The sequence below is a fragment of the Lissotriton vulgaris genome, chromosome 6, assembly GCF_964263255.1.
Source record: "Lissotriton vulgaris chromosome 6, aLisVul1.2, whole genome shotgun sequence".
Classification (NCBI taxonomy): domain Eukaryota; kingdom Metazoa; phylum Chordata; class Amphibia; order Caudata; family Salamandridae; genus Lissotriton; species Lissotriton vulgaris.
In genome coordinates, this window is record NC_141694.1 from 678,911,954 (window position 1) to 678,938,727 (window position 26,774).

The 26,774-nt window shown below is 41.6% G+C and overlaps 1 protein-coding gene across 1 annotated transcript in view; it reads right to left on the reverse strand.

Annotated features, from left to right (window-relative positions):
* Nucleotides 1-26,774, reverse strand: part of GRIK2 (glutamate ionotropic receptor kainate type subunit 2) — a 1,496,154-nt gene that overhangs the window by 957,309 nt on the left and 512,071 nt on the right. Inside the window, exon 6 of the mRNA XM_086926667.1 lies at nt 16,660-16,833. Within this exon, the coding sequence (XP_086782793.1) occupies nt 16,660-16,833 (174 nt within the window). The remainder of the gene's footprint in view (nt 1-16,659; nt 16,834-26,774) is intronic.

Sequence of the window (26,774 nt, forward strand, 5' to 3'; positions counted from 1 at the left end):
ACATAAATAAAAGGCATTGTCATTAAAGAAAATAGTGCTTACAGACTAAATAAGACATACGGTGTAACAACTGAAGTAAAAGGGCCTGTCCTCATGGGAGGTTACAAATGAAGACAAGGCAGTATTAAGGATGGACTAACTAGTCTATTAACGAATCAGAAGCCAGCAGTTACAAGAGACAATGACAGAAGTCAATGAAAAATATGGGTGGATAGTAGACGGAGCATCAAGTCCATACTCAAATACATCATGCCTCGCAGAGCAACAAATGCACTGCTTAAGCTCGACCTAAAAATTTAAAATTGTGAAAGCAAATCAATTGAGATATTTGAAATCATAAAACAGGTCCCTGAAAACAAGTCCTTGGACAGTAATTAAATGAAGAGTTCGAAAAGTAAAGATATACTGAAGTTTGACCTAACCAGTCTTTGTTTGTCAGCTGTTAAATCCTCTACTTTTTTTTCCGGGGGAGGGGAATGGTTCAGGGCTATCTGTTCGAAGATCAATAAAAACATATTCAACCTAAATCCTATAAGGTCAATCAAATGCCTCGATTTGAAAAGCACGTCAGCTCAACATGGTAATAGTTTCTCAAACGCGGCACCTCTTTCCAAAATCTTAACTACTTTCCCCATTCCTCATCGAGAAACATTTCACACAGAAGATCTGCCAATATTTAAAGATACCATTGCTATTTTGGCCCGTCAAACCTGAGCGGTGCAAAAACCCTGCATGAAAGGACTGTGTGTAACAAGTTCAAATAAAATAGATTTCCTCAAGGGCAGACAATGTTCACTTAAAGCTTACATATTTCTCTCTGCTCTGTGATATACACCGAAGGATTCTGAACATAGTTTGGAAATACTGATATATATTATTTTGTGTACTGTGCTTTTGTGCCTTACCTGGGACAGGCACAGGTAATTTGTGTACATAATTTTATAAGGAAAACATTTCCTTTGAACTTATCATTAGATGTTATTATTAACCATGGATGTGCACGGTATAAGTAAAAAGAAACAACTCCTTAAAAGATGTTCAGTGCTCACCTTGATGGTGTCAAGCTAAGCTCTGTGAGTATGATTCACAAACTGCATTTTGTAGTATGTAAAGTAGTACTATAGTCCCAATTACAAACCTAAGTGCAGAAATCTACATCTCACTTACCCTGTTTGTGGGGAGATCGCCACATTTGTAAGTTTACTATTTGGTAGTAAATATGGGAGGGGCAAGAAGGGGTTTGGAGTGGCACAATCTAAACCAAACACACACCCATAAAATAGTAAAATTATTGCTAGTCACAAACTACTCTTCTAAAGTTACTACATCCCAAAAAGCCAAAAGGAGTTGTAAATGTTCTCCTGCCCAGCCTCGGAGTACAGCTATCACTACACAGGGCCATTCACAGGTAAAGCAAACCTCAAGAATTCACAAATATCTTGAATTACCATCAGTCACTTTGGAATGCAACAGTTTTCTTGATGCCTACAGAGAAGCTCTGAAATACTGTGCAACAAAGTCCCTACTAAGACTTTAATCCAGCCAGTCAAAACCTTCCACCATGGTACAGACAAGAAACTTGAAATCACACTGGAGAGAGAGGAGAAAACCTAAGCATTATCTCCCTGCTATCACAAGAAATCACTAAAGATGCCTAGGTTCTGTGGGAAGCTATCCTAAAAGACATACAGGAATCCAAATCATTTTGGGGAAGACGCCTCACCCACTACTTTACATGGCATGCTTCATCATTGGCGCTTCTCAGACACAGAAAACTCTCAGAAAACATTAATGCCATGTGCAGACTAGAAAAGAAACTGATTTCAACAACAGCATTCACTTGAAAGCACTCCCATCATCACAGAGATCCCTCATTCCTATTGCTGAGGCTACAATTTACAAGATTACCACCAATCTCACAACAAGAGGAAAACACACTTTAAGCACTATTTCATCCCACTTTCAGAACCTCCTTTCCTACACTCAGATGGCAAACGCAATTTCCGTAATCACTTCTTCACTGAGAAGATTATCCAAAGGAAATACTATATCAACAATATAAACCTGGCATCCTTGCACCTGCCAAGCATCGCCATCCCTAATTGGTCAGTCTTCAACTTCCACTCACATTTAGAACTCAGCACCCTACAGGCTCCTGCCTGCAGAGATGACATGATTCCATCATGCAAAATGATGTCAGTTTAAAAGGTTGCCCTCAAACACCTCATTATTATCAACTCTGCCCTCACCCAAGAAACCTCGTTGACAACCTAGAACCAGGGCAAACACCTCATCTCTTCAGCATGCTTGGCCTTTCTACAGTCTGCAAAGTGGCCAATAACCAAACTAAGATCCTCACCCTGGAAACACACATGGACTTCTATGAAACTCCCCAACACCTGCATACAACCACAGGTATCCCTCCTCTCCTTTATAATTATTTCTGTTTCTACTTGGTAGCCCTAAGATTCATATTCTTTGGTAACAATATCAGAAGCAAATGACATTCAAATGTATCTCAAAATATCCTTTACGCAGGATTTGAGGAGTCAATAACTGTTTTTGTGAGAATTCGGAATCGGGTGTCAAGCAGCTACCTAAGGCTTAACTCAACAAACAATGAATTCCATCCATTACTTGCAGCATCAAACAACAACAGGTTCAAGTCTGACTTTCTTAGATACATTTATATGGCTTAAATGCCCTCCAAGCCAGCGAACCAATGCAAAGATCCCCCAGATTCACCCAGGACAGAGACCTTTCCTGCAGTTATTACATTGCTATGAAAACCAAGAGTAAATGGGATAATGTCTCCATTCCGAAAAAATGCTTCTTACATGAAAGCAACTTAAGACCAGCAGTGTAAGCCACAGGTCTGTAACATCTATGAAATGGTCTCCCAACATCCTACTGGCACTTCTAAATAGAATCTTACTTGCTGCAATATTTCTCTACAAGGACTTGAAGGCATTTAACTACATCACCTCCACACTGAAGGAACTACACTGGCATCCCTGGGAGGATCCCATCATCTTTGAGAATGGCTGCATCGCTTATCATGCCACCAGAAATTACACCTCTGTATACCTTGCTTAGAATATATACCTTAAATGTAAAGGACTGAGAGAGCTTCAGGTCCAGAATACGCTCTCCCAACTTAATACAATTAGAAATAAACAATACCACTTCATCTTGGATCCTAGATCAAGTAGTTAATGTCGGGATCATAAAGGTACCTGGAAGCATTTGCTTAGTGGAGCAAACACTTCCAATGACCTTTATGATCCAGACATGAACTATGTGATCTAGGATCCAAGATGGAAAGGTATGCTTTATTTCTAATTGCTTAGAAACTAACCACCTGGCATGGACAATGCCACACCAGGTGATAAGCCAGCACTGGAATGGAAACTAAGAAATACAAAAAGTAAAAGACCAAAAGTCAGGCCCTTATCTTAGATGCACCCAAACTAACATTTCTGTCAACATCACAACTGCACCTACCCTCCTAGATTTCAGAAAGAAATTGAAGACTTCTATTCAAGGAAAGCTACCACCTTACATGGCACAATCATCTACGCAAAACTAGGTTTCTAAGCAGGGTATCCCCATTCCACTTTATAAGCATCTTCCAGTTTGCCACCCTTGCCTGTCAGGGTGATTTTACATATTGTTACAAGACCATTAGTTTATGACTGGAATGAGGTGGAGAGCGTCTAGATTACCATGCATTCATATCATCAATCTCTGGAAGTTTTTGTGTAATCATGTATCCTGATAGGAAGTTGACTACCCTTCATGAGACCTCCTATTTGTGGAAAAACAATTTGGTAAAAATGCAAAGCATGCCAAGGCCTATTTACTTCAATTATTTTCATTCACATCTGGCATCAATAGATACACGTTACCATATTTTAGTGGCAAATTTAAATGCAAGATGCTGAGGCAGGATGATATAATGAGATAAGGCAAGTAATGTGCCAATGTAACACTACGGCACCACTTAACCCCTGGTTGCATCGGGCTCAGGATCATTAAGGTGATAATAGATAATTGTGTTCTTTTAGTGGCCACTGGACAGTGAATAATGTTTGTCCTTGTCTTAGGCTTCAGCCTCCCTTTAAAGCCATTCTTGGGTTGTGTAATATTGCTGCACTTTTGAGATATGTGCCTGGATAGTACAGCCTGCATAATCAACTCAGCAGGCTCTGGTAGTCCTTTCAGTGTAGAAGTGCCTGCCCCGTAGCAGTTGGGGTTCTCTCAAGGAGGAGCATGTCCCTACTAATGCCTAAATACAATCACGGCAGACTTTACAATACTTCTGCCCCTCCTTAATCTTTGGGATTGCTATCTCCATGTTGTAATGGTCAGTACTCCAGGACTTCCCCAATTGCCTTATTGTGCTCAGGTAGCCACAGAAGCCAACATACGCCTACATGTTTGCCTATATATGTATATGTAAAGAAATTCATTTTGTGTTTTTGGCAGTCAATTTCTGAGAAGACAGTTCAGAGGCTGAGAGGGGCAAGACACTTATTTCCTCTACACCATGACTTCCTCTACTCCAGGTTAATCAATGTCAATTGTCTCGGTTGGACCTTGCTATGAACATTAATAATTTTATGAAAGTACTTCTCTGGAGCAACCAGCCTTTCCTTTACCATAGCCACTCTTGCTGCGCTACTCCTGATAGCAGTGAGAGGAAACACATTGACCATGGCCTAGAGACAGTGATATTCAGACAGTGTTGACTGTAACTATTACTAGATCCATTAGTTCTACCTCCAGCTGACTGAAGGAACTATGTGTACATTTCTACACCATCCCTCCTGACAACATGGTGCCACTCTCTGTAATAAACCTGATGCAATTGCCTTACACCAATTGCTTCAAAGGAACTTTGTTTCCAAAACAGCCCCCCTGCTTCTTCTCTGTGCATGCCTAGCACTTAAAGACCAATGTAAAAACATCCACTGGAAGGTAGTGGGAGAGAGATGCTACAGTCCAGATGTGAGCTGTTGCTAAGCTTCCTTATGACTCAGGGAAAAGTAAACTGGTTTAAATAAGGAAACACATCAATTTTGGAAGTTTCTACCAGGCAGCAAACCAGTCTGAAAAGAAAATGGAGAGTTGTATGTAACAAATGAAACAAACAATAATGTTGTGGAAATAAAGAAAATTATTCTCCACCACTACTCTAGCAAATGTGAAAAATCAGACAAGTCTATTTCAAAATGTAATCAATAAAAGAACATGTCCGATTGAAATTAAGTGGAAAACGTATTTCACTGAAAGTTAGAGCAAAGTGGAAAACTATGTAAAAATGTTCTCATAGGACATACCCACCATCTGTTCAGGAATCCTGGTAAATGGATATCTCACCTAAAGTTGGTCATTGGGTTGAAAAGTTCAGAGCAGGATGAGTAAGACAAACTCAATTTGGTCAGAAAGAACACAGGGTCTGATTGGGTTGTAGAAAAGAGCTAGCATTTCATAGATTCAGGCAAGACCAGGATGGGTTCCAAGTAGTTGACTTTACTTGTTGGGAGGTGAGAATGGAAAACTATCATGAAGAAAAAGCTCTGAGTTAGCCAAGAAACTACAGATAGCTGGCAAGTGAATGCTTTGACCAGATAGATGATTCTGCTTTACTCCAGTCATTTGGAACTTGCAAATACAAACTATTTGTCCCATAAATCAGGATCATCTCTCACAAGCAGTGTTTGAAGGCAAAACCTGCTCCAGTTAAGTATTTGTACAACACATTTGCTCTTGAGTTCACTCATGGATGCCAATACTTATAATGTCGATGATGGGGGTTACCCACAACTGGGGCTGATATTCCATTGTATTCTTTACAGTACACCATTTAACTGATGTCTTCTTCTAGTTCCTGAGCTCATTCCGCCTGGCCGTTAGGCATTCCAGAGACACGGTCCCCAGTAGAAACAAATATGTTGTAGCAGGCTTTTTTCAACCAGCTCCACAGATGGATTACGTGAGTTTTAGAAATCAGGGGGCAGATGTATCAAGAAACCATTTTGCACTTCTCTAATAGCGATTGTTAAGGAATCGCTATTTGAGAAGTGCAAAATGGTATGTATGTAGAATTTCGCTATTTTTTAGCGATTCCTTAAAATTCCTTAATTGCGATTAGCAAATTGCTAATCGCAATTAAGGAATAATTTTCCCATTCATTTCTACGGGCCAGGAGGCCCATAGGAATGATTGTGCAGTAATTCTCAAATTGCGAATTCGCAATTTGCTAATCGCAATTTGAGAATTATTTCAAGGGTGCAGGGGTGTCTCAAAGACACCCTGCTGCACCCCTCAAATCTACATGTGTGTGCATGTGGCACACATACATGCCCTATGGGCATGTATGAGTGTCACATGCCACCCTTACAAATGCCAATTAGGGCTTTTTTGAAAAAAATCGCAATTTACCACCAACTACAAGTTGATGGTAAAATGCGATTTTTTTACACAAATTCGCACACCAAAAATGTGTCATACATATCATTTAAGGAATCGCAAAATTTGCGATTCCTTAAATGCTATGCAAAAGAAGGAATCGCAAATAATTGCGATTAAATAAATTGCGATTATTTCATACATGTGAAATATCGCAAAACGGCCGTTTGCGAGTCGCAAAGGCCGAAATTCTGCGATTTTCAGCCTTTGCGAGTCGCAAAAGCCTTGATACATCTGGCCCCAGGTCCTTAAGAGCAAGAAATCAACCATAGACGCCCCTCTTTCATTCTTCAGTAGTGTGCATGCATTGTTTAATCATAGCACAACTGGGAGGGAATTTCTCTCCTTCTTCACCTTTCAAATTGGACCTCAAGCACCTGTGGGCTAAGCGCTGGCTTTTAAAAAAGTAACTAGAATGACAATGGTAGGTAATATTAACATAAATAAAGTATCCATACCGTCCTGTTGCTATCTTGTACTATACTGTGTGCTTCAATATACCTGATTTCTCAAAGAACCCATTTCAAAGCAAATTTTATTATAGTTGAGGGTAACTTTCGCCTTTAATTCCACCAACACTGATCTGATCAGACCATGTCATGTCACAGGCATTCCAGGGCACTTGCTGGTACTATCCCAACATGTTGTTCAGAGTAGTGATTACCCGAACATTTACATGAGCACTTCTCCTTAATAGAAGGTAGTGGTGGGGTGTTTGGAGTGTGTGACTTGGAAACTTGGGACAGCATCTGTTTTAAACGGGGTTGTTAACAAATGTAACTGCTTAGGCCCACCAATTACAAGGATGACTTCATTAAGTTACCTCAGCCAGCAATATTCCATATCTTAAATAATCAAAACCAAATAGAATAATTTCAACCCAGTTTTTAACTTTTCAAGTCACAATACATCTAGATTTTTATTTTGATATTAGCAATAGCTAATATATTTGAGATCATTCACATTTATATTTATTGAACCTGTATCCTGCAGCAAGCACTGAGTCAGAAACCAAATTAAAAAAATTTTGGTTTCTGACGCATTATGCCGCTTGTGAGATACTACACTCATGAGTTCCGATGCTGATACTTGGCTTGGACGTAATATACAGATAATAGCACAGTCTATTGGATCTTGAGATTGACATATATAAAGACAAGGTCCCATATACTATCGCACCAGACACATGCTAAAAGATAGATCTGACAACTTGGACCAGTTACCAAATATAATAATTGTTGGGAATCACGCTGTAAAGTTGGAAGTCTATCAATACCTTCAGCTAACATAAGTGCCAATATACTTCACAGATCTGAAGAAGTCCCTGTTAAAGGATGAAATGGGTTGGCTACATTGAGATCTAATGAAGAAAATCTATATATATAAAAACGAAAGTATGTCTGTTGGTCCTTTATGCATTACTACACCATTCATCCGATCGCCATGAAACTTTGGGAAGTTGTTTTGTACACTCCCGCGAAGGTTTCTGGCAAAAAAAAAAAAAACATTGTTAAAAGTTGTTGAGTACACTCCCGCGAAGGTTTCTGGCAAAAAAAAAAGAAATGTGTTAAATAGCACCCCACCCCCGACCCCCCAGGGCCCTCATAATCTTTCCAATACTGAACGTTTACAGTTTACGGTGCGACTCGCTTTTGCAATGACCATCAACAAAGCACAAGGACAATCGCTGCAAGTGTGTGGACTATATTTGGAGAATCCGTGCTTCTCACATGGACAACTGTATGTGGCCATCTCACGCGTCGGAAAACCTTCTGATTTATTTGTTATGTTATGTTATTCGCTCTTGTATAGCGCTCGAATCACCCTGGGGCATCTCGGCACTGCCTAGAGTAAACATCCTCTAATAGCGACACCTGGGCTGAGTTAGAATTTAGTACAAGAAGGCTTTTAGATGTTTCCTGAAGGATGAATACAGTGGAGTATCTCTAAGGGATTTGGGAAGACTGTTCCAATATTTAGGGGCAAGATAGGAGAAAGCCCTACCTCCTGTGCTTTTGAGACGGATGCGAGGAATATGAAGCAGCCTCGCTGACCCCGATCTCAAAAGACGACCAGGGGAGTTTCTGGTCAGTTTCTTTTGTAGGTATTGGGGGCCTCTGCCGTTTAATGCATTAAAAGACAAACAGCAAATTTTGAAGATGGATCTTTTTTTTTACCGGTAGCCAGTGTAAAGATTTTAACAAAGGCAGTGATGGAGAACCAGCAGGCATGTTTAAGATCATTCTGGCAGCGGTATTTTGGATAACTTGAAGTTTGTTTAGGAGTGTTGTCCCTACCTCGGCCAGAAGGGCGTTCCTGTAATCCAAACGGCTGATCACCATTGCTTGGATCAGCGTTCTACGGTGGTCGGTCGGAATGTATGGGAACATTTTTCGAAGTAGGCGAAGGCTATGGTAGCAGGAACCTATAGTGGCTGCTTCATGATCCCTCATTGACAGTGAATGATCTAATTTTTTCTCCCAGGTTTTTATACACACTGTTTTGTAGTGGGGGGATACCCAGTTGTGAAGCCCACCATTCATTTGTCTAGATGGTAGCGGCCTTTCCCAGAAGCATAACTTCTGTTTTACCGGGGTTCAACTGGAGACAGTCGTCGGTCATCCAGTTGGATATTGCCAGTATGCCTTTGGCGAAGCGGAGCCTGTCAGCCTCTGGGTTTGGGCCGATGGTAAACAGCAGCTGGGTGTCATCCGCGTAGGAGATTGTTTCAAAACCTAATGCTTCTACTGCCTCAGCCAACGGAGCCAAATAAATGTTAAAAAGGGTAGGGCTGAGGCAGGAACCTTGTGGGACGCCCTTGTCCAACGTTGTTTTATCTGAGTAGAAAGGACCCATGATAACAGTTTGGGCTTTGTCCGTTAGTGAGTTTTTAAGCCATTTAAGGGCTGGACCCTGGATGCCATAGGACATTAACCTCTCCGCGAGCCTGGTGTGGGAGACGGTACCGAAGGCCGTGGAGAGGTCAAGGAGAATCAGTATGGCTGATCCTCCAGCATCCACAGTCAGCCTCAGTGAGTCCGTTACAGCTAACAGAGCAGTCTCCATGCTAAAACCTGGGCGAAACCCTGATTGTGAGGGATCCAAGATGTTATTAGTTTCAAAGTAACTGCTTAATTGTCTATTTATAATGCTTTTCAGCGTTTTGGCCAGCAGTGGGAGCAGGGAAATGGGGCGATAATTGCCTAGCTCCTGGGGGTTGGCCAGGGTTTATTTTAAGATGGGACGAACACACGCTTCCTTCCAGGAAGTGGGGATTATGCCCGATTGAATGGAATGGTTGAAATTTTTTTGAATAGTTGGTGCACAGCTGTGGGATAAAAGAGACATAATTTTAGGGGGGCAAAGATCGGCAGGGGAGCCTGATTTGGCCACATTTAGTGCTTTAATCACTTCTTCAAGTATGGCAGGAGCAAAACTGTCCAAAGAACAGGTTAATCTGCTTGTAGGGCTTTTTGTGCAGGGCGGGATTGACAGGATAGTGTTATCCTGTGAAGGAAAATTGGAGTAGTAATTGAGATTTTCTCCTGAAAGAAGGCGGATAGGGAATCACAGAGTTCCTGGGATTCAACAGGCATTTGTTTGCACACTTCAGGAGATATAAACTCTCTAACGATGCCAAAGAGGGCTTTGAAGGAATTACTGGCGTTCTCAATTTGATTCAGGATATATAGGTGTCTAGCCGTCTTTAGATTCTGATGGTAACAAGCTAGGGCTAGTTTACATTTCTGTCTACTTTGAGAACACTTAGTCACTCGCCAGCGTCTCTCTAGTTGTTTGCAGGAGGATTTTCCCTGTCTTAGTTCTAAGGAATACCATTGAGCTGAAGTTCGACTAGGGACTGGTCTGGGATTTTTACTTGTCAGAATAATTTTGTCAAGAGATTTTTCAAGAGCCTTATTAAAGGGTGTCAGCATAGTGGATACGTCTTGATCGTGACTTGGTGTTTGTTGCTCAGCCTGAAATGTTATAGTAAATGCTGAGGTCGTTAGTTTATGCCAGGGCCTGCAGGATGATGGTTTCCTGATCGCCAGCTGTGTTGTAGATTTATGGGCGATGTTGGGCGTAGCAAACTTGATCATAGAATGATCGGTCCACGTAAGAGGCCACGGAGGATCGCATTTGAGCTGGTCAATATTGGAAAAAATTAGGTCCAGGGTGTGACCCACCTGGTGGGTAGGGCCTATTACTCTTTGACTGAGTCCTAACTGTTCCAGATCAGAGAAGAGATTACTGACCTCTTGAGTTATGTGATTCTCACAATGAAGATTAAAAACACCCAGCATCAGGAATTTGTTTGACGCAAGGACATGGATGGCTATGTAGTCTATTAAAGTATCCACAAAGTCTGCTTTTGGGCCAGGAGGTCGGTAGACTAATGCTCCAAGCCAACTTTCCGTAGGGGATTTAGTGACCTTAAAAATGCCTATTTCTAGGCTCTCATCTATCATAGTGGAGATCCAGGATATACTGAAATGATTTTTGAAAGCAATGGCTATTCCACCACCTACTTTCCCTATCCGGTCCAGATGGATACATTGATAGTTCTCTGGAATAGCAATGGTTTTAGGGATTTAACCAAGTTTCCGTAAGAAAGCATATCTCTGGGGAGTGAGAGGTGATCATATCCCAGATTTCGTATGAGTGTTTAGCTAGGGAGCGCACGTTACATAGGATAAAAGAAGTGCCCTCCAGGGAGAAAAATCTTTGAAGTCGAGCTGGTGGGACAGAAGATATATACAGATTTCTCTGGAAGGAGCAGTATCTACAAGCAACAGAACCTTCCAATAAGTCAGGAAAATGTTTATGCAGCTAACGCTCGAGCGTTTAGTGGCAGTTTCTGTGGCTTTAATGTTATGTAAGAAATCGGATGAGTATGATATCCGAAGGGGAGAAGTAGGTGTTACCTGATTTTGGGCAGGGATCATGGCCTCTGGGCTGGTGCGGGCGTGGACGGGCGTGGACGGGCGCAGATGGGCTTTCCTTTGGCGCTCCTTCGGCGCATTGTAGGCGCGCCCGCTGCTTGCGTCCGCTGCGCTGAGGCATGCCGGTCTACTTTTAAGCTGTCGCAGAGCGCAACAGAAAGACTAGCCCGCCAACCAGCCCAGCCCAAAGTGAGTAAATTGCTAATTAATATTCAAGTTTTAAAAGGTACAGAGTACAGATTCACAAACACAGCTCCCGGCTTCGGCCTCAGGAGTAGATCTAGGACTAGCGCCTGCGCGGTAGTTCCTTCTTTTAAGTTGTCGCAGAGCATGTCAGAAAGACTATCTCGCCACCCAGCGTACCTGCCCAAGATGGCTGCTGGATTTGTCCGGCAGCCTCCGTGGGCGTATGTCAGCTCAGCGCCTACTCGGCTGAGGGGTGATTGCGGCGAAAGATTTTAAAAAGTGAGCAAATTGCTAAATAATATTCAAGTTTTAAAAAGTACTCAGTACAGATTCACGAACACAGCTCCCGGCTTCCGCCTCAGGAGTAGATCTAGGACTCCTGTACGTGTACGCACCAGACGGAAAAACAAAAAATACAGTGTATCCACAAGCACTCGAATATATAAACAGAATTAAAACAACACTTTAAAATGTTTTCCATATTAAAATGAATACGTCTCAATAAAAATTACACAATGTAAATTGAATGTTATCATAACAATTTCCTTAAATTTCCTTTCTTCTGAGATTGCAGCAACGCGCCACGGGTAAGCTAGTTTTTATATAAAAAGAACAAGAAGATTGTGAATTTAAAAAAACCTTTTAAGAAAAACTTTGATGGACTATGTGCACCATGTAACCTTAACCATCTGTAATTCATATATATCTTACATGACCACTGGTGGTTGCTGATCATCCATTTGTAACTCCTCTAGTATTTGTAAATATCTGTAATAAAATTGCAGTGCAACCCAGCAAAATAATTCCTTTGTAATTTTTGCAAAACATAACTTCTAACATTCCCCTGTCACAAAAATGTTGAATGTATATACTACAGAAGTCTGATATATAATGCCCATTTCTTTATTTTAAGTTCTGGAACAAGAGTAAACAGCACAAAAAGTGGGTTTCCAAGTGAGAAAAAACTCATATAGAAACCTCCTGAGACTTGAAGATCACATGTTAAAAATGCAAATGGCTAACTTAGGGCCTCATTACGATGCCGCCATCGATACGGATTTTGGACCGACCTCCTATGAGGCTGCCTCCCCACAATCCTAATCACGATGCGACCACCAGCACGGTGGTCGCATTACCTATATTTTGAATTGTGGCGTGGATGCGATCAGCAGGCACCGCCTCAATGTTAGCCAATGGATTTTTTCCAACAGGCGCTCGGAAAAGGACCGCCTGTCGGAACCGTGGCGGGCCGTCTTTACGACCGCCACGCATAACTAACGATTCCCCCGCCATCATAATATGGTCGGGAAAACAGCAGTACAATGGTGGAGGGCTAGCCTCTGACCGCCTGGCGGTGGCGGGCCTTCCGCCATCGTATTGCGCCCCTTAGTCTACCATCCTTTCAAGGATAAGCATATATTAAATACTGTTCAAGAACCTATTCTATTTTGCAACTAGCAACTGCTAATGCGCTATTGAAAGTAGTGCTACTTGGTGATTTGGTCTTATGTTTTCTGTCATTGCAGGGCTATAAAAATAGGACATAAAAACCCACCTAAAACTCACTCAGCGTTCACGACAAGTGACTTATTACCCTGGTCTGTGATACATAGATGGTTTATTACATGTAAGTCAACAGCGTGGCTTTGCAACATCTTTCATGGATAATTTTCCAAATGAATGTGTGGTTAGATAAACATTTGAAGTCTTCATCACACATATACCACAACCCTCTCTGCAATTTGAGGAGAACATTAGGACACCAGAATATTTGTCTACTGTCTAGACAAACTAAGCAGACTTCTTTAGAAGGACCAGACCCAAAGGTGGCACTGCTTTTTGGATATTTTTTAATACTAATAACACTTTATTGAAAATATTAACAGATCGAAAGTGTTCGAATAACACTTGAAAAACAGCCTTGGTGCTGTTACCTGTGTCCTTTTTCAATTTTAAACTGTACAGAATTGTAGTACAATTAAAGTATAATAGCATTTTTTTCATTTTCTGCTGCAGGGACTGTCTTCTAGATTGAGTTTGTTTTAAATGTAAGGATTATAGAGTAATGCAGTCTATTTTTTAATATGTAGTAATCGTAACTTGCCAAATATAACTATAAAGACAATGACAGCTCTTTGTGACCTTTAAGTTAAAAACGGTAGCATTTTTCCATAATTCTCTTTAACTGTAGCATGGCAGCTCATTCCCCAAATGGACAGCATGCATAATTTCTGTTGCAAAATACTGGAATGCGTTTTTATATGTCATCCCTCAATGCTTCATCATAGGAACTATGCTTAATTCTGAAGTAAAAGGTGATGTTAAAAAATTGGAAACCATACAATTCCATTCAAGCTCTTATTTGTAGATTGATAACTAAAAAATGACGGTGTCTAGTGCGGGGTGTTCAAATTCTCTGTGAGGTGCCTGAATTGATCTCAGGGGCCCTGGCAGGCACTGGCCAAGAAGGTCATCATGCTGAAAACAGTGCTGTGATCTTAGGGGGAAAAAACAGAGGAGCCGTGAGTCACTCTGCAATGAGCCATTGCTGACCTGCTTTCTAACTCATGTCCTAGCTTTGAGCTGGTGTCAAAGGAGGGGATTCTAAAAAAAAAAAGATAAAGTATCACACTGGGGATACTTTTATATTTTAGGGAGACCGAGCTGCCGATAATATGTTGGCACTCTTGAATTTGAATGTATTTTTAAAAGAGGTAATCAAGCATAACTCCAATGTTTTCTTTGTTAAATATGTTTAGAGCTGCAAATATTATTAAATAAATGTGAAACAATATGTTTGTCATTGGGTGGAGCGGGGGAAAAATTGTATATCACATTGTAAAAAGAACATACAATTGCTCACTGTGCTTCCTTCTGGTTTTGCCGTGACAGTTTCCTGGTTATAGTGCTCTTCATTAAAGATTACTGTGTTACAAACTTTAATTTAATATTTTGTTTAAACATATATTGAAATCAATGATCAAATCATAAATAGCAGAGGGAGGGTAGGGAAGACCGAGAGACATACATCACCATTGAAGTGAAAATACTGACCAATACAGAAAAATTCAATGCTGTTATCAACATTAGACATGGACCTACTAAAAGGCGCTAGGAAACCTTAAGATTAAGTGCTAAGAAGGTTGGAAAATAATTCAACAATAGTGCATATATTAAAATGCAATTAAATATTGGAGGACAGGGGATTTCTTTCTATGATGTTTGAGGGTTCTAATGGTACTGCCAGCATTAGGTAATAGTCTATCTGGGCATTATTATGTATTAAATACATATTCATAATACCCTTCACATTTTTATATGAAGAGTAGATACATGCACTGTTGTTTCACACAAACTACACTCTTTGATAGCTGTAGAAACATTTTTTATGTTGAAGATTACTTCAACTCAGGGGTGTCCTAACACATCCCCAACCAAGCTACCGCGTATGAGGTCCATGTAAACATTTTGGGATGCTGACTGTTCTTGTGGCCTGACCTGGTGAGTGCAACAGACATCTTTAGCAGCACTCACACTAGAATACCACATGTCTTCTAATTGTGGACAGGCCACTTTAATGCGTATTGAGATGGTTTCTAGAGCAGTCTCTTACCAGAGTCAGCATAGCCTGCAAGAGTTGCATTACCTTTCTAAGGGTCCAATATACTCTGATGCGCACCCTGTTCCTGGCAAAGGATTAAGTGTAGGGTAATGAGACGTCCAGGATTAGCCCAGACAGTCTTGGTTTTTAAAGAACTATCCCAGAGTCCCTAAACTTTTTGTTAAAATAATGACATGTCCTTCTCTATGAGAGAGGGCTAGTATACGAGCAAGCACATTAATCAGTGTTAATCATTAATCATGATTCCGCTGGCCCTCTCATCAAACCAGGGAATGAAATTCACTTGTTTAGGGTCACCTACTGTGCTGTCTGACCTCTTTCAAACAGCACAGCAGGATTTAATGAGGATTGAATCTTGGTCTGCAGGAACTCATCACTCAAGGCTGGATCACCAGCAGCTTGTCCATGCAACTCATCAAAGGAAGGGGGAGGGTTACTTATTTAATTTCTATCCAAGAGGCTCTCTTAGCAACATTAGGGATGGGATGTATATATATATATATTCCTGAAGAACCAAGATTAAAGTGAATGTATTGTTGGCTTTGATAATTATACCATAACGTAAAAAGACCTCAGAATTTACTTAAAACAAGACTTAAAGTAGTTATGCTTACGAACTAAAATTGAAAAATCACTGAAATTCGCAAGGTAGAGTTAGCTTCCTAATCACTAACTAACATAACATCCATGCAAACCACAACTCACAAACAAAAATGCAATACCTTGTCTACCATTAGTTACATTTGTGTCTACCTTATTCTAGAAATATGTTCACAATAATATGCATTTACTAAATCAAGATTCAGCAAAAATAAAGTCTTCAATTGTAATCAACAGTTATATAGTCTTTGTGATCTTGAATATCTATCCATAAAAAATATTGCTGCTTTATCTAGTCTGATCAAAGAAAGATGTTGGCGAATACAGCAATTCATATAGTGCTCATACCACAAAACCCATATCGTGTGAAGGATCTTTTTGGAGCAACACATTCATATTTCATACATTTAACCACAAAGTTTAAAATAGGTTTCAAACCACCCAATTACATTTTTGCATGTACATTTCCCCATCTAAATCTTTATCATAAATAATGGTAATTTGGGATGGTGTTCTAAATATGTTTTACTGTCCTGACATACACTGCAAGATAGCTTCAGAGATTGCCATTTTATGATTACCTAAAGAAACTTGCATAGTTGTAGATGAAAAATCAACAAGCCCTGTCCCAACATCTCGGTAAGACACATCAGTGAATAATCTAAAGGTCATTGAAGTACTGTTTTGCAGTTCAAAATGGCAAATAACATGTCTGTAAATATCTACAGTATAATTATTTGTGTAAGAGTTTTGCAGAGTTGTGGCTTGGTTTGGGAGACACTTTTTTGTCACTCCCACATTGCTACTATATGCATTCAAGAAGTATGTCCCTACCGTCATATATCCATCCCGCAGTCCGGAGTCATGCTTAGGTGGTGCCTGCAATCGTTCCATGGACCACTTTTCCATGATGGAGACTGCCTGGCTATTTTCAGTGTTTAGGATTCTGAACCCAGTCATGTTCACACCACTGTATCGATAGGGTTCCATGTCAAGTAGAAAGAGATCCTGAAATAGAAATATATGCAAATATTTATATAGTGCATCAATGTACGTTCTCCTACTTTAAACCATCATCGTGCTTAACTGGTAGAAAAGAACTGCCTGAGGGTATTTGGACATTCTTAGATTCTGTCATCGCAATGTTTGTCCACAAGGCCTAGATCCAATTCGGGTCTTGATGATACTCAGTGGAATATAGTTAATACAATATATATACAAGCGAGCCATTAACATAGCAGTGGTTATCTTGAAATCCTCATTTTGTAGACCACTGAGGTGCACCCTTCTTTTAAATATTATCTTTGAAGGATTCGGAAACCACAGAGAGACCTATATCCATCCAAACACATCCAATTAATATGCAAATATTCTCCTGTTAAAATGCCCATCTAGGAGGGGTAAACAGCCCTCACAACGAAGCCGTCACCCTGCATGCAATTACAGCGCAGTCGTTACATCGTCTTGCGGAGTGGGGAGAAGATGTTGGATTTAAAATCCAACATCTTCCCTACTGTCCACATAGACTGGAGTTGGAATAGTAAATTATACTATTCCAACATCCAGCGCCCCCCTCCACAAGTCGTTTCGACTTGCAGGGTAATGGTATGCATTGTTACAATGCGGTTGTTGTAACAACTGCATTGTAATTGCATGCAGAGTGAAGGCATGAGTGAAAAAGAGGCATATTCCTTGGAGGGCATTATACTTGGAAGTCCTCAGCACATGTTGTGTACATTTTCCAGGTGGAGCAAAAAAGGAGCACATCCATCTTGCGTCTTTTTTTCTGCCTGTGTAATGGGAGATGGTGTGCACATCGTTTCAGAAAACTTGGTCAATATCCTTTTCTAAATATTTTCCATTACTTCAAAACGTGATGCTTAAAGATGCTTCCATTTTTTTGCTGCTCTGATTAACACAATAAGGAGGTGCGCAAATTACTTTCCACTTTTGAAATGTGAAAAATATGGATTTGTATAAGAGGCAATAACAGCATACGCTGTTTCTTAGTAGGGAAGGAACAAATACAGTTTTAAATCTGTTTGCTACAGTCCATATCATGAAAGCTGGAGAAATGAGGTAAAATACATTTTTTATCATTTATTGCGCCATCGGGCAATATGGTCCTTTGGCAAATATTGTCAGATGCAATAAGGTTTAGAACAAGAAGCTATGGCCGAATAGGTATGGAACAGCATTGTGATAAAATCCCCTTGAGTTAGGTAGGGGCTAATAAGACCAAAGTGTTCAATAATGTTGCATTCTACCCTAAGGCTCTAAAATGCTATCACGTTTATTTGGCAGGGCCCAGTACAATACTAGAACCAGGATCTTACAGCCAGGATTGTCAAGATTCCAACTGTATATTAAGAAACACACAATTTAAGAACCAGCCAGAGTTACTGTTATATTTAACCAATAAAGATTCAGCAATTAAGTGGTATTGTAAACAAATCAAACAGCTTGTGTTTTATGTTTCTTGAAAAGAATGGCTTGATTTGCAGGAATTTCCTGTAGACATCATGGGAGGGTATTATTTATATTTACATGTTTACCACATTCTGTCTACGAAGCCTCGGTCTGTCTTCCCTTTCTATTGTACAATGAAAAGCATTTAATAGGACATTGATGCAACTGGGAATATGAGGATTTCACTGCAGGAAGGCCGCGTTTCATTTAAGATGATGAATGCCTTTTATACTACTTTGTATTTTTTATTTGTTTTCCTCTTCATTCCGCGGAGGCTTTGATTGCAAGGGACTAGGTGCGCAACACTGTAGCAGAGTGTTGAATTAAAAAAAAAGTAAACCATTTCAATGGAACAATGCTGCTTGGGACTTGATGGCATGTGTGTTGGGGATTAATCTTTCTAGACAAAGCTGTCCTTCGAATTCACCAAAGCATGTGTCTGTTCTATTCGCTTTGATGCAGGTGATACACCTCTTTCAAATGTTCCCTGTCCTTGCTGCATTTTAGCGGTCAGACAGAGAAGGGAGTTAAATCTAAATTCTGAATAAATAATCGCATTTAATAAAGATTTTGTGAAGGTATTGAACAAATTTCACTTATAAGCAATACTAATACAAATATTTTAACGCCGTAATAAAACATGGGCCACATGTAGAATTGAATGAAATGGAAAGAAGCTGAGGCTCTGGCACTCAAATGCTAGCACAATCTTACCATCTTGATTTGCATATGTTATGACGATTTGTATAGCGCACTAATCACCAGTGAGAGTATCAGGTGCTCAAATACCAGACTACTTTTTGTGCAGCATTTTTTCCTGCACTTCAGTCATGTGCACCAGTAGGGAACATCATTCTAAACAGTGCACAAAGCAGGGAAATGTGGAGCCGGGTAAAATTTGCTTGGTGCCGTAGAGTGGTAGCTATTTACGCTTTGGACCACATAAGAGTTTAATAGTCATTTGACAACAACTAAAGGTTTAATAGCATTTGCAGTTCGATCCAGTTCAAGACGTGTTCTCTTGCGCTTGTAAGTGTTGATGAATAGTCCAACAGTGTGTGGGTGGATTAGGTGTAACCCCCCCTGCACCTTACCCCCGCTCCTGGATCCTGCTCCCACCTTCCGAGCACATTCTGACTTGAATTGCAATCTGCAGCAAGGACAGTTAACAATAATGTCTTAATAAAATCGCAATAGCTGCTTCTGAGCTCTGATAGGCAAAAACTAGAGAGCAGAGGTAGATTTTTGAAGGAACATGTTTAAGAATTTAACATGGATGAGGAAGGTTGTCTTCCTGGCAACATAAACAGGATGAAGAAATGAGTAGACAGAATTTTCAGAAGACAGTAGTCTTGCAAAGCACGTTGAGGAAATGGAAGTTAGGGCAAGATCACACCTTCAAGGGTAGTTCTTTTTAATGTTTTGCTCTACTGTAACTGAAAAAGTGGCCACTAATTTTGACTTCCCACTTTTAGGGCCAAACATCAGCAAGGACCTAACTTATCAAAGTCATGTAGACAGTACATACCTTATAATTAAATAGTTTAGCCAGGACATTATTATGGCTCTCTCTAACTCTTTCTCCAATGGAATGATGCTACTAACGCCCTGGCCTCTCCTGAATTGAAATGCCACTTTTGGTCGAGGATTGAAGTTGAGAATTTGTGCATATGCACCATTGAAGATGAGATTGTAATATTTAATTTGGTTTCTCTAATAAAAAGAGTATAAAATGACACTGAGAATATAGTGTCCAATAACTTAATTTTGAATTATCCACTGACTGCCTAATTTGTATGTGCTTGATGTCAGACATGAACCCTTGCTACGGAATTGTGCAACATGTCACATAACACCACCAGCCACATTTACAATTTATAGCAGTATGTTAGTCTCTAATGATTAATTATAGAGTTTACTATCTATATCTGTAAGCTGGCTCAACAAATAAAAAATTTTTTCATCAATTAAATGAAATTAAATTTACTATGAAAGGGATGATGCTTTCCTGTTTTTTAAAGCAGAGTAAATTCAATGTTTTATATTTGAAACCTACCCATTTCTCCCTAAACACTAAAGTTAATGAAGGGATCAATACACTTGCTGGATATAGCTTTCTTCTAATTGTTAATCAATTTAGAAAAAAGACGGTTTTATCTATCAGAAGCATGTCACAGTGGAGATTGGCACAACACAAGTAGCATCCATGCTGATAAACGATGCATCGCTGCCAACTCTCCTTCCCTCATCATTATTATACATCATTGATTCCCCTAAAGAGCTCTGATGTGATCGAACCTTCTTTAGAGACGCGCCTTCCTCTGTTTTATGTACAAATAGAAGTATATCTATTAAGGATGGCACGTGCGGCTTCTTAGCGAGAGAGCGCTCTAATATTAGTCTTGATAAAGAGTGGAGTCACAGCATATGTCCTACACGGTTCTTCTCGTTCCTTATCATTTTCTCATTCCCATGGCCAATTTCATATTTCTGTGAAATGATTGTATCTTGGAGGGATATTTCCCAGAGCCCGTCCCCAGCATCCAGTTGAGCGCTAGCATAATAATGACCACGTTCCCCGAAAGAGCAATGATAAATGACTCAAGGATGGTAGTTGAACACAGACCTAATCTCAGAGGTAGTTAGCATTCCAGATTCCAATTAGAGATTTTGAGGTAATCTGTCATAATGCTGGTAACACGGTGGCATCCAGGGTGTGTTTTCCAATGCCCAGGTTTCATCACATTCTATTTCTGGCTGGCAAAGTTAGTCCTTAAATTGAGGGAGGAAGGAACATGGCAACGTCACAAACTGGTCCCCTGCTTTGCAGAAAAAAATATTTCCTCTTTCTCTTTAAACTTCTCAGGCTGTGAGGACGCACTAAATAAATCCGCGCGTGAATAACTTACCCGAATCACATTCGCGTTTACACAAAAATATGATAAATACATACAAAGGCTCAGTGCACTAATGAGCTTTACCATTAGGCCCCCGAATCAATCATTCGAGAATACGCGTCTCAGAACTGCTGTAATGGCTGTGATCTAAAAATGCATTTGAAGGGTCTTTCAGCACATCAGGTACGAGGTAATTAATAAACCACAGCAGCAGAAAACAAGTCCGTAGCTTGCAAATCGCCGCCGTGCTCTCTTAGGGTGTCAACTGAGGATTGCTTCTTGCCTTAACCTCATGGGAAGCGCTGGAAGCTTCTAGAAACACGACGCGTGTGTATTCTGAAGGAGTCCCGCCTGTTTAGGGAAACGTTTAAAAAGGAAACAGAGGGCCCCAGGGCCTCATTAGGAAATACACGAAAAAAACACAAAAGAAGTAAATTATATCAAAGGACGATGTTTTTAATTAGCGTCTCCTCGCTAATATAGAAGCAATTTCGGAAAGCTGCTTAGTGGTGCGCCTATTCTCATAAACTGTAATATTTCAAGATTTACCGATATGATCTCCCAGAGAAAGGCCAGCTGTGCGGGATCTCTGTGTTACAGAAAGAAGATTTGTTCGCGTAAAGGCCGCCCTGCCTGGTACCGTCTTATAAAATACCCCCTCTGCCCCTACAACCATTTCTTCAATTTCTGAGCACCACAGCACTCTTCACATAGGACCCTGTCTCCGCGCGTGAATACGCTGATTTAAATAATGTCCACGCGGCCACAAAGACCCCATGGAAGAAGGAAGAAGGGGGTTTTATGCTAGAGTAACCTTTTCTCTCAGCCTGCTGCATGTAGGCTGTTATTGTCACACTGATAGATGGTCCTGTTCCTGTGTGTGATGTTTCAGCTTTTGAAACCGGTGATAAAAGCATTACGTTACGGTTTTGGACGCTGGTCATGAATCATTGCTTTCACACAGAATTATCATTTGGGCCCTTTATAACTAAATCACGTTTAACCTTCAGACCAGCCCTTGTCAGTCATTTTAAAATTCGAGGACTAAGTCTGAGGTAGTCAAATCTAAATGAACTCATTTCACTCTGGTTTTTGGCCTGCGTTTGTTGCATTGTGTATTTATACTTTCGAGTCGGGCAGCTGGGGGAATTGCAACATTTTAAAAGTATGGGTGGCATGTATGGGCAGCAAGGGGCGGGCGCAGCTGTTGTGCTGGCATTGCAGTCTTTCACTTAACTAACCTGAATACTGATCGTCAAAATAGTATGGCTTTAGTTGATTACTTTTGTGGTTTTTTTAATCACTGTAAATATGCTTCAATCCCGGTATGCTCTCACAGTATTGCATGACAAAAAGATTTCATCCAATACCTCGACATGAACATTACAAGGTGAGGTTAGTCTAGGAAAGAAGATGTAAAGTAAAGAATGGTAAATATATACTTACTTTGATGATGTTGTGATAGGCAATGTAGTGGATCTGGGAATTTTTTTAGGTCAGCGGGGTCGAACTTGATAAAGAGACATTAAACCCACAGCCCAACATATGCATGTGTGTGTGTGTACTTGTGACTTGGTATATGCCTCTGTGTTCACCAATGTGGAAATATATTTTTGTGTGGGGGGAAAGGAGCAATTTTATAAATATGTTTTGATGTATATAAGGGAGCCTGAGTCTGTGTATGTATGTTTGTAAGAGAGAGAGAGAGAAAAGAGAGAGAGAGAGAGAGAAAGGGACAGAGAGGGAAAGTTCACACGGGTGTGATTCTGTGTGAGCGTTGTACCCATGTGTTGATCAATATGTGTTGGTCAATATATCTGACTGTTTGCATTTCAGAAACAGTGTGTGTACATATGTAAATGAGGAAACAAGCATGCGAGGAGGGCATAGGGAGACTAATGACACCATTAACAAAGGTAAATTACATTTTTGAGTAAGTTTACTGCATTTCTGTAGTAATTTACACTTTTGTAGTAATTTACACATTTGTAGCAAGCCTGGCACTACGCATGGGCAAGCACTGGTATTGCAAGACCCTCTCATAGAAAATAATGGAAGTAGGCACTTAACATAAAATCCCAAGGGAAACAATACAAATACAATCTTTTTAAATAGTACAAATATAAATAAATATAAATTAATGTAAAAAATATATATACACATAGTACATATTTATTATGAATGCAGTTTGTGAACACCGAAAAGTATTAATCTTACTCAAAACTGTAAACTTACTCAAAAGTGCAGTTTGTGAATCAGGCTCAGAGTCTTCAAGTAGATTTGCATGTAAGAGCTTTACCAAATGAGGATTTATGTTTGTGTTCATGTGTGCATGAGTATGTTTCTCAGTGGCTTTACTGCACCTTCACCGCTGTTTTGACGGGTCCGGTTTCTGGGGTGGGATTGGCTTTGGGCGCCATCTTGGAGTGGTGTTCACTTTGGGCGCCATCTTGGAGTGGTGTTCACTTTGGGCGCCATCTTGGAGTGGTGTTCACTCTGGGTGGGTGTTGCTGACGAGCGGTCTAGCGCTCCGGCTGAGTGGAGGGACGCCTATTTAAGGCGACCTGACCTGTGGACTGCCCTGAGAAGGTACTCGCACTGTGCATCGCGCTATACGCCTAAATACCGCGCTATCATTTTTAAAGCTACCCTTATAACTATTTGTGTTCTTCTTAGTTGTATTTTGCCCTGATTTTAATAGAACTTATTGTAACCCCCTCACCTGCACTCTAATCGGCTCTTTCACCGCTGTTTTGGCGGGTCCGGTTTCTGGGGTGGGATTGGCTTTGGGCGCCATCTTGGAGTGGTGTTCACTTTGGGCGCCATCTTGGAGTGGTGTTCACTTTGTTCGCCATCTTGGAGTGGTGTTCACTTTGGGCGCCATCTTGGAGTGGTGTTCACTCTGGGTGGGTGTTGCTGACGAGCGGTCTAGTGCTCCGGCTGAGTGGAGGGACGCCTATTTAAAGCTCCCTCCAACGCGCAGCGGTTACGCGCAGTGGGCGCGCCTTCGCTGTGCCTGAGTCGTGCCAGAGTCCTGCCCGTACGCGCTAAGGAGGCGCAGCCCGCGGCAGAACTCTGGACCTGGCCATCATGACTTTTCCTTTGAGAACTTATAGTAGGGCCGATCTACTGGCCCTTCGGGACCGATGTACACATTGCGAGTTTTCGCCTGTAGTCCCGCTTTGTGGCCCATATCACTGTAGGTGTGGTGCTTGGTCATTGGAACCCCCCTCTCTTATACGCTCCTTGGGGCCTGTTATAAAGAGGGTAGGGCAACGGGACCTGAGTATCTGGGAGCTTAAACGTCAGATCAGTGGTAAAGCACCTTCAGGAGGTTTACGACCTTCTCATTGATGGTTCGCCGGATGTGCTTTTTCGGACGGAAACGTGGATCCAGGACTCTGACTCCTCGATAATTAACCTAGCCTTTCCCCCAGAGTATGCTATTTTTACTTTAAATCGGACGACTAGAGGTGGAGGCATTGCGATGGCCACCAAACGGTGTTATCCCTGCGAGTGGAAAGCCGCTGAACTTTTGCGGTGTGAGGGTGCCTTATTTAAAATAGCGTTTAGTCACCAGTTTACCTTCTCTGGTTTATTAATTTACCTGCCTCCCGGCTGTTACTCTGTTTTTAGGGCTGCTCTTCCTGAGTACATTAGTACAGAGGCACTAGGATGCGCAAATTTTAATGTTGTGGGAGATCTTAATCTCCATTTGGACTGCCCTTCTTTACCCTCTATTAGGAGCTTTCTGGCGGATCTTGAAGCTCTACAGCTCTCGCAGATGATTACTTTCCCCACACATAGAGGTGGTCATACTCTTGACCCGTTCTTCTCAAATCTAGAAGGATTCAGAGTTCTTGGTTCCTCCCAGCTGGTCTGGACAGACCACATGCTGGTGAAAACGGCATGCTCTTTGTCTGACTCTCCTTTTCTATCTCAGGACAGACTTGTTCTTAAACGACACTGGAACAAATTAAGACTGGAGGATTTTTACCATCTGCTCGAGGAGGTTCCTTTAGGTCCGTTCACCGAGGTCGATTGTGGATACGACTCCTTCTGTGAGTGGATATCTGGTGCCCTCGATTCTCTGATTCCTATGTGTTGGTCCAAGTGTCATCAGAAGGAGCCGAGTCCTTGGTATGACACTTCCTTGGCATCTCTTAAGAGGGCCTGTAGACAGGCCGAAAGATTATGGAGGAAGTTGTACGACCCAGATCTGAAGATATGTTATCTGGCCAAGGTCAAGATCTACCACAGGGCAGTGTGTAAAACTCGCGCTTCCTTTTATGCTCAACAGTTTCAGAATCCTGCCAATCCACCGAAACTTATTTTTAAAGTATTAAAGGACCTGATGGCGAAGAGAGCAACTGCAGTGGAAATATGCTCGGACTCACATTGTGAGGGTTTGGCCTCTTTCTTCCATGAAAAAGTGCAAGCCATCTATCGCACTTTTCCAACGGGTTCCCTGATGCTAGAGCAGGTTGGTCGCACCTTAGGTGAGGGGGAATGTCTTTCTATCTTACCCCCCTTATCTTTGGAGGTGTTTGACTCTCTCAGCGCCAAAATCAAGTCTGGATCTCCGGCAGACCCGCTGAAACCGGCCCAACTCAAGACCCTGGCGCCGGTTTGCCGCACCCCGGTGCTGTCCTTGATCAACCTGTCCCTCTCTTCTGGAGTGGTTCCCGTCAGATGGAAGCAGGCAGTAGTCACGCCAATTCTGAAGAAGGCGACCCTTGACCCCCTTAAACCTGAAAGCTACCGCCCTATCTCCCTTCTCCCTTGGGCCACGAAAATAGCGGAGGCCCATGTGAATGCCACTCTTACAGACCATCTTGCTAGGCTTAACATTCTCGACCCTACCCAGAACGGGTTCCGTGCGGGTCACAGCACGGAGACAGCCCTTCTCTTGATGGTCGAGCATCTGCGGTCCGTGCTGGATTCCGGTCGGATGGCGGCACTATTGTTATTAGATCTCAGTGCCGCCTTCGACACGGTCTCGCACGGGATTCTGATTCGGCGTCTTGAGGAGGTGGGCGTTTCTGGCTCCGCCTTGCACTGGTTTCGATCCTTCCTTACGGATAGGTCATTCCAGGTGGCGATCCCGCCCGGTAAGTCGTCATCCTACCCGTTAGACCAGGGAGTCCCACAGGGGTCATCGCTGAGTCCCACCCTTTTCAATCTGTATGTGAGACCGTTGGCTGCGGTCGTCAAGCGGTGGGGCCTGACCATGGTCTCTTACGCAGATGACACGCAGCTGGCGGTCACACTGAGTGGGGACTCAGACCTGGAGGCTCCCAGGGTCTGTGATGGTCTGCGGGAAGTGGCTAACTGGATGAATTCCAACTGTCTCCAGTTAAACACCAAGAAGACGGAGATTATGGTGGTTGGTAAACAGGTGGCTCTGTGGGGTGACAAATGGTGGCCTTCGGAGTTGGGTGTGACTCCCCTCCCAGCGGCAGAGATAAAAAACCTGGGGGTGTGGCTTGATCCTTCTCTGAGTTTCATCTGTCAAACCAAGAAGGTGGCGGCTTCTTGCTATGGCATCATCAGAGGACTTCGACCCATCCTCAAATTCTTTGA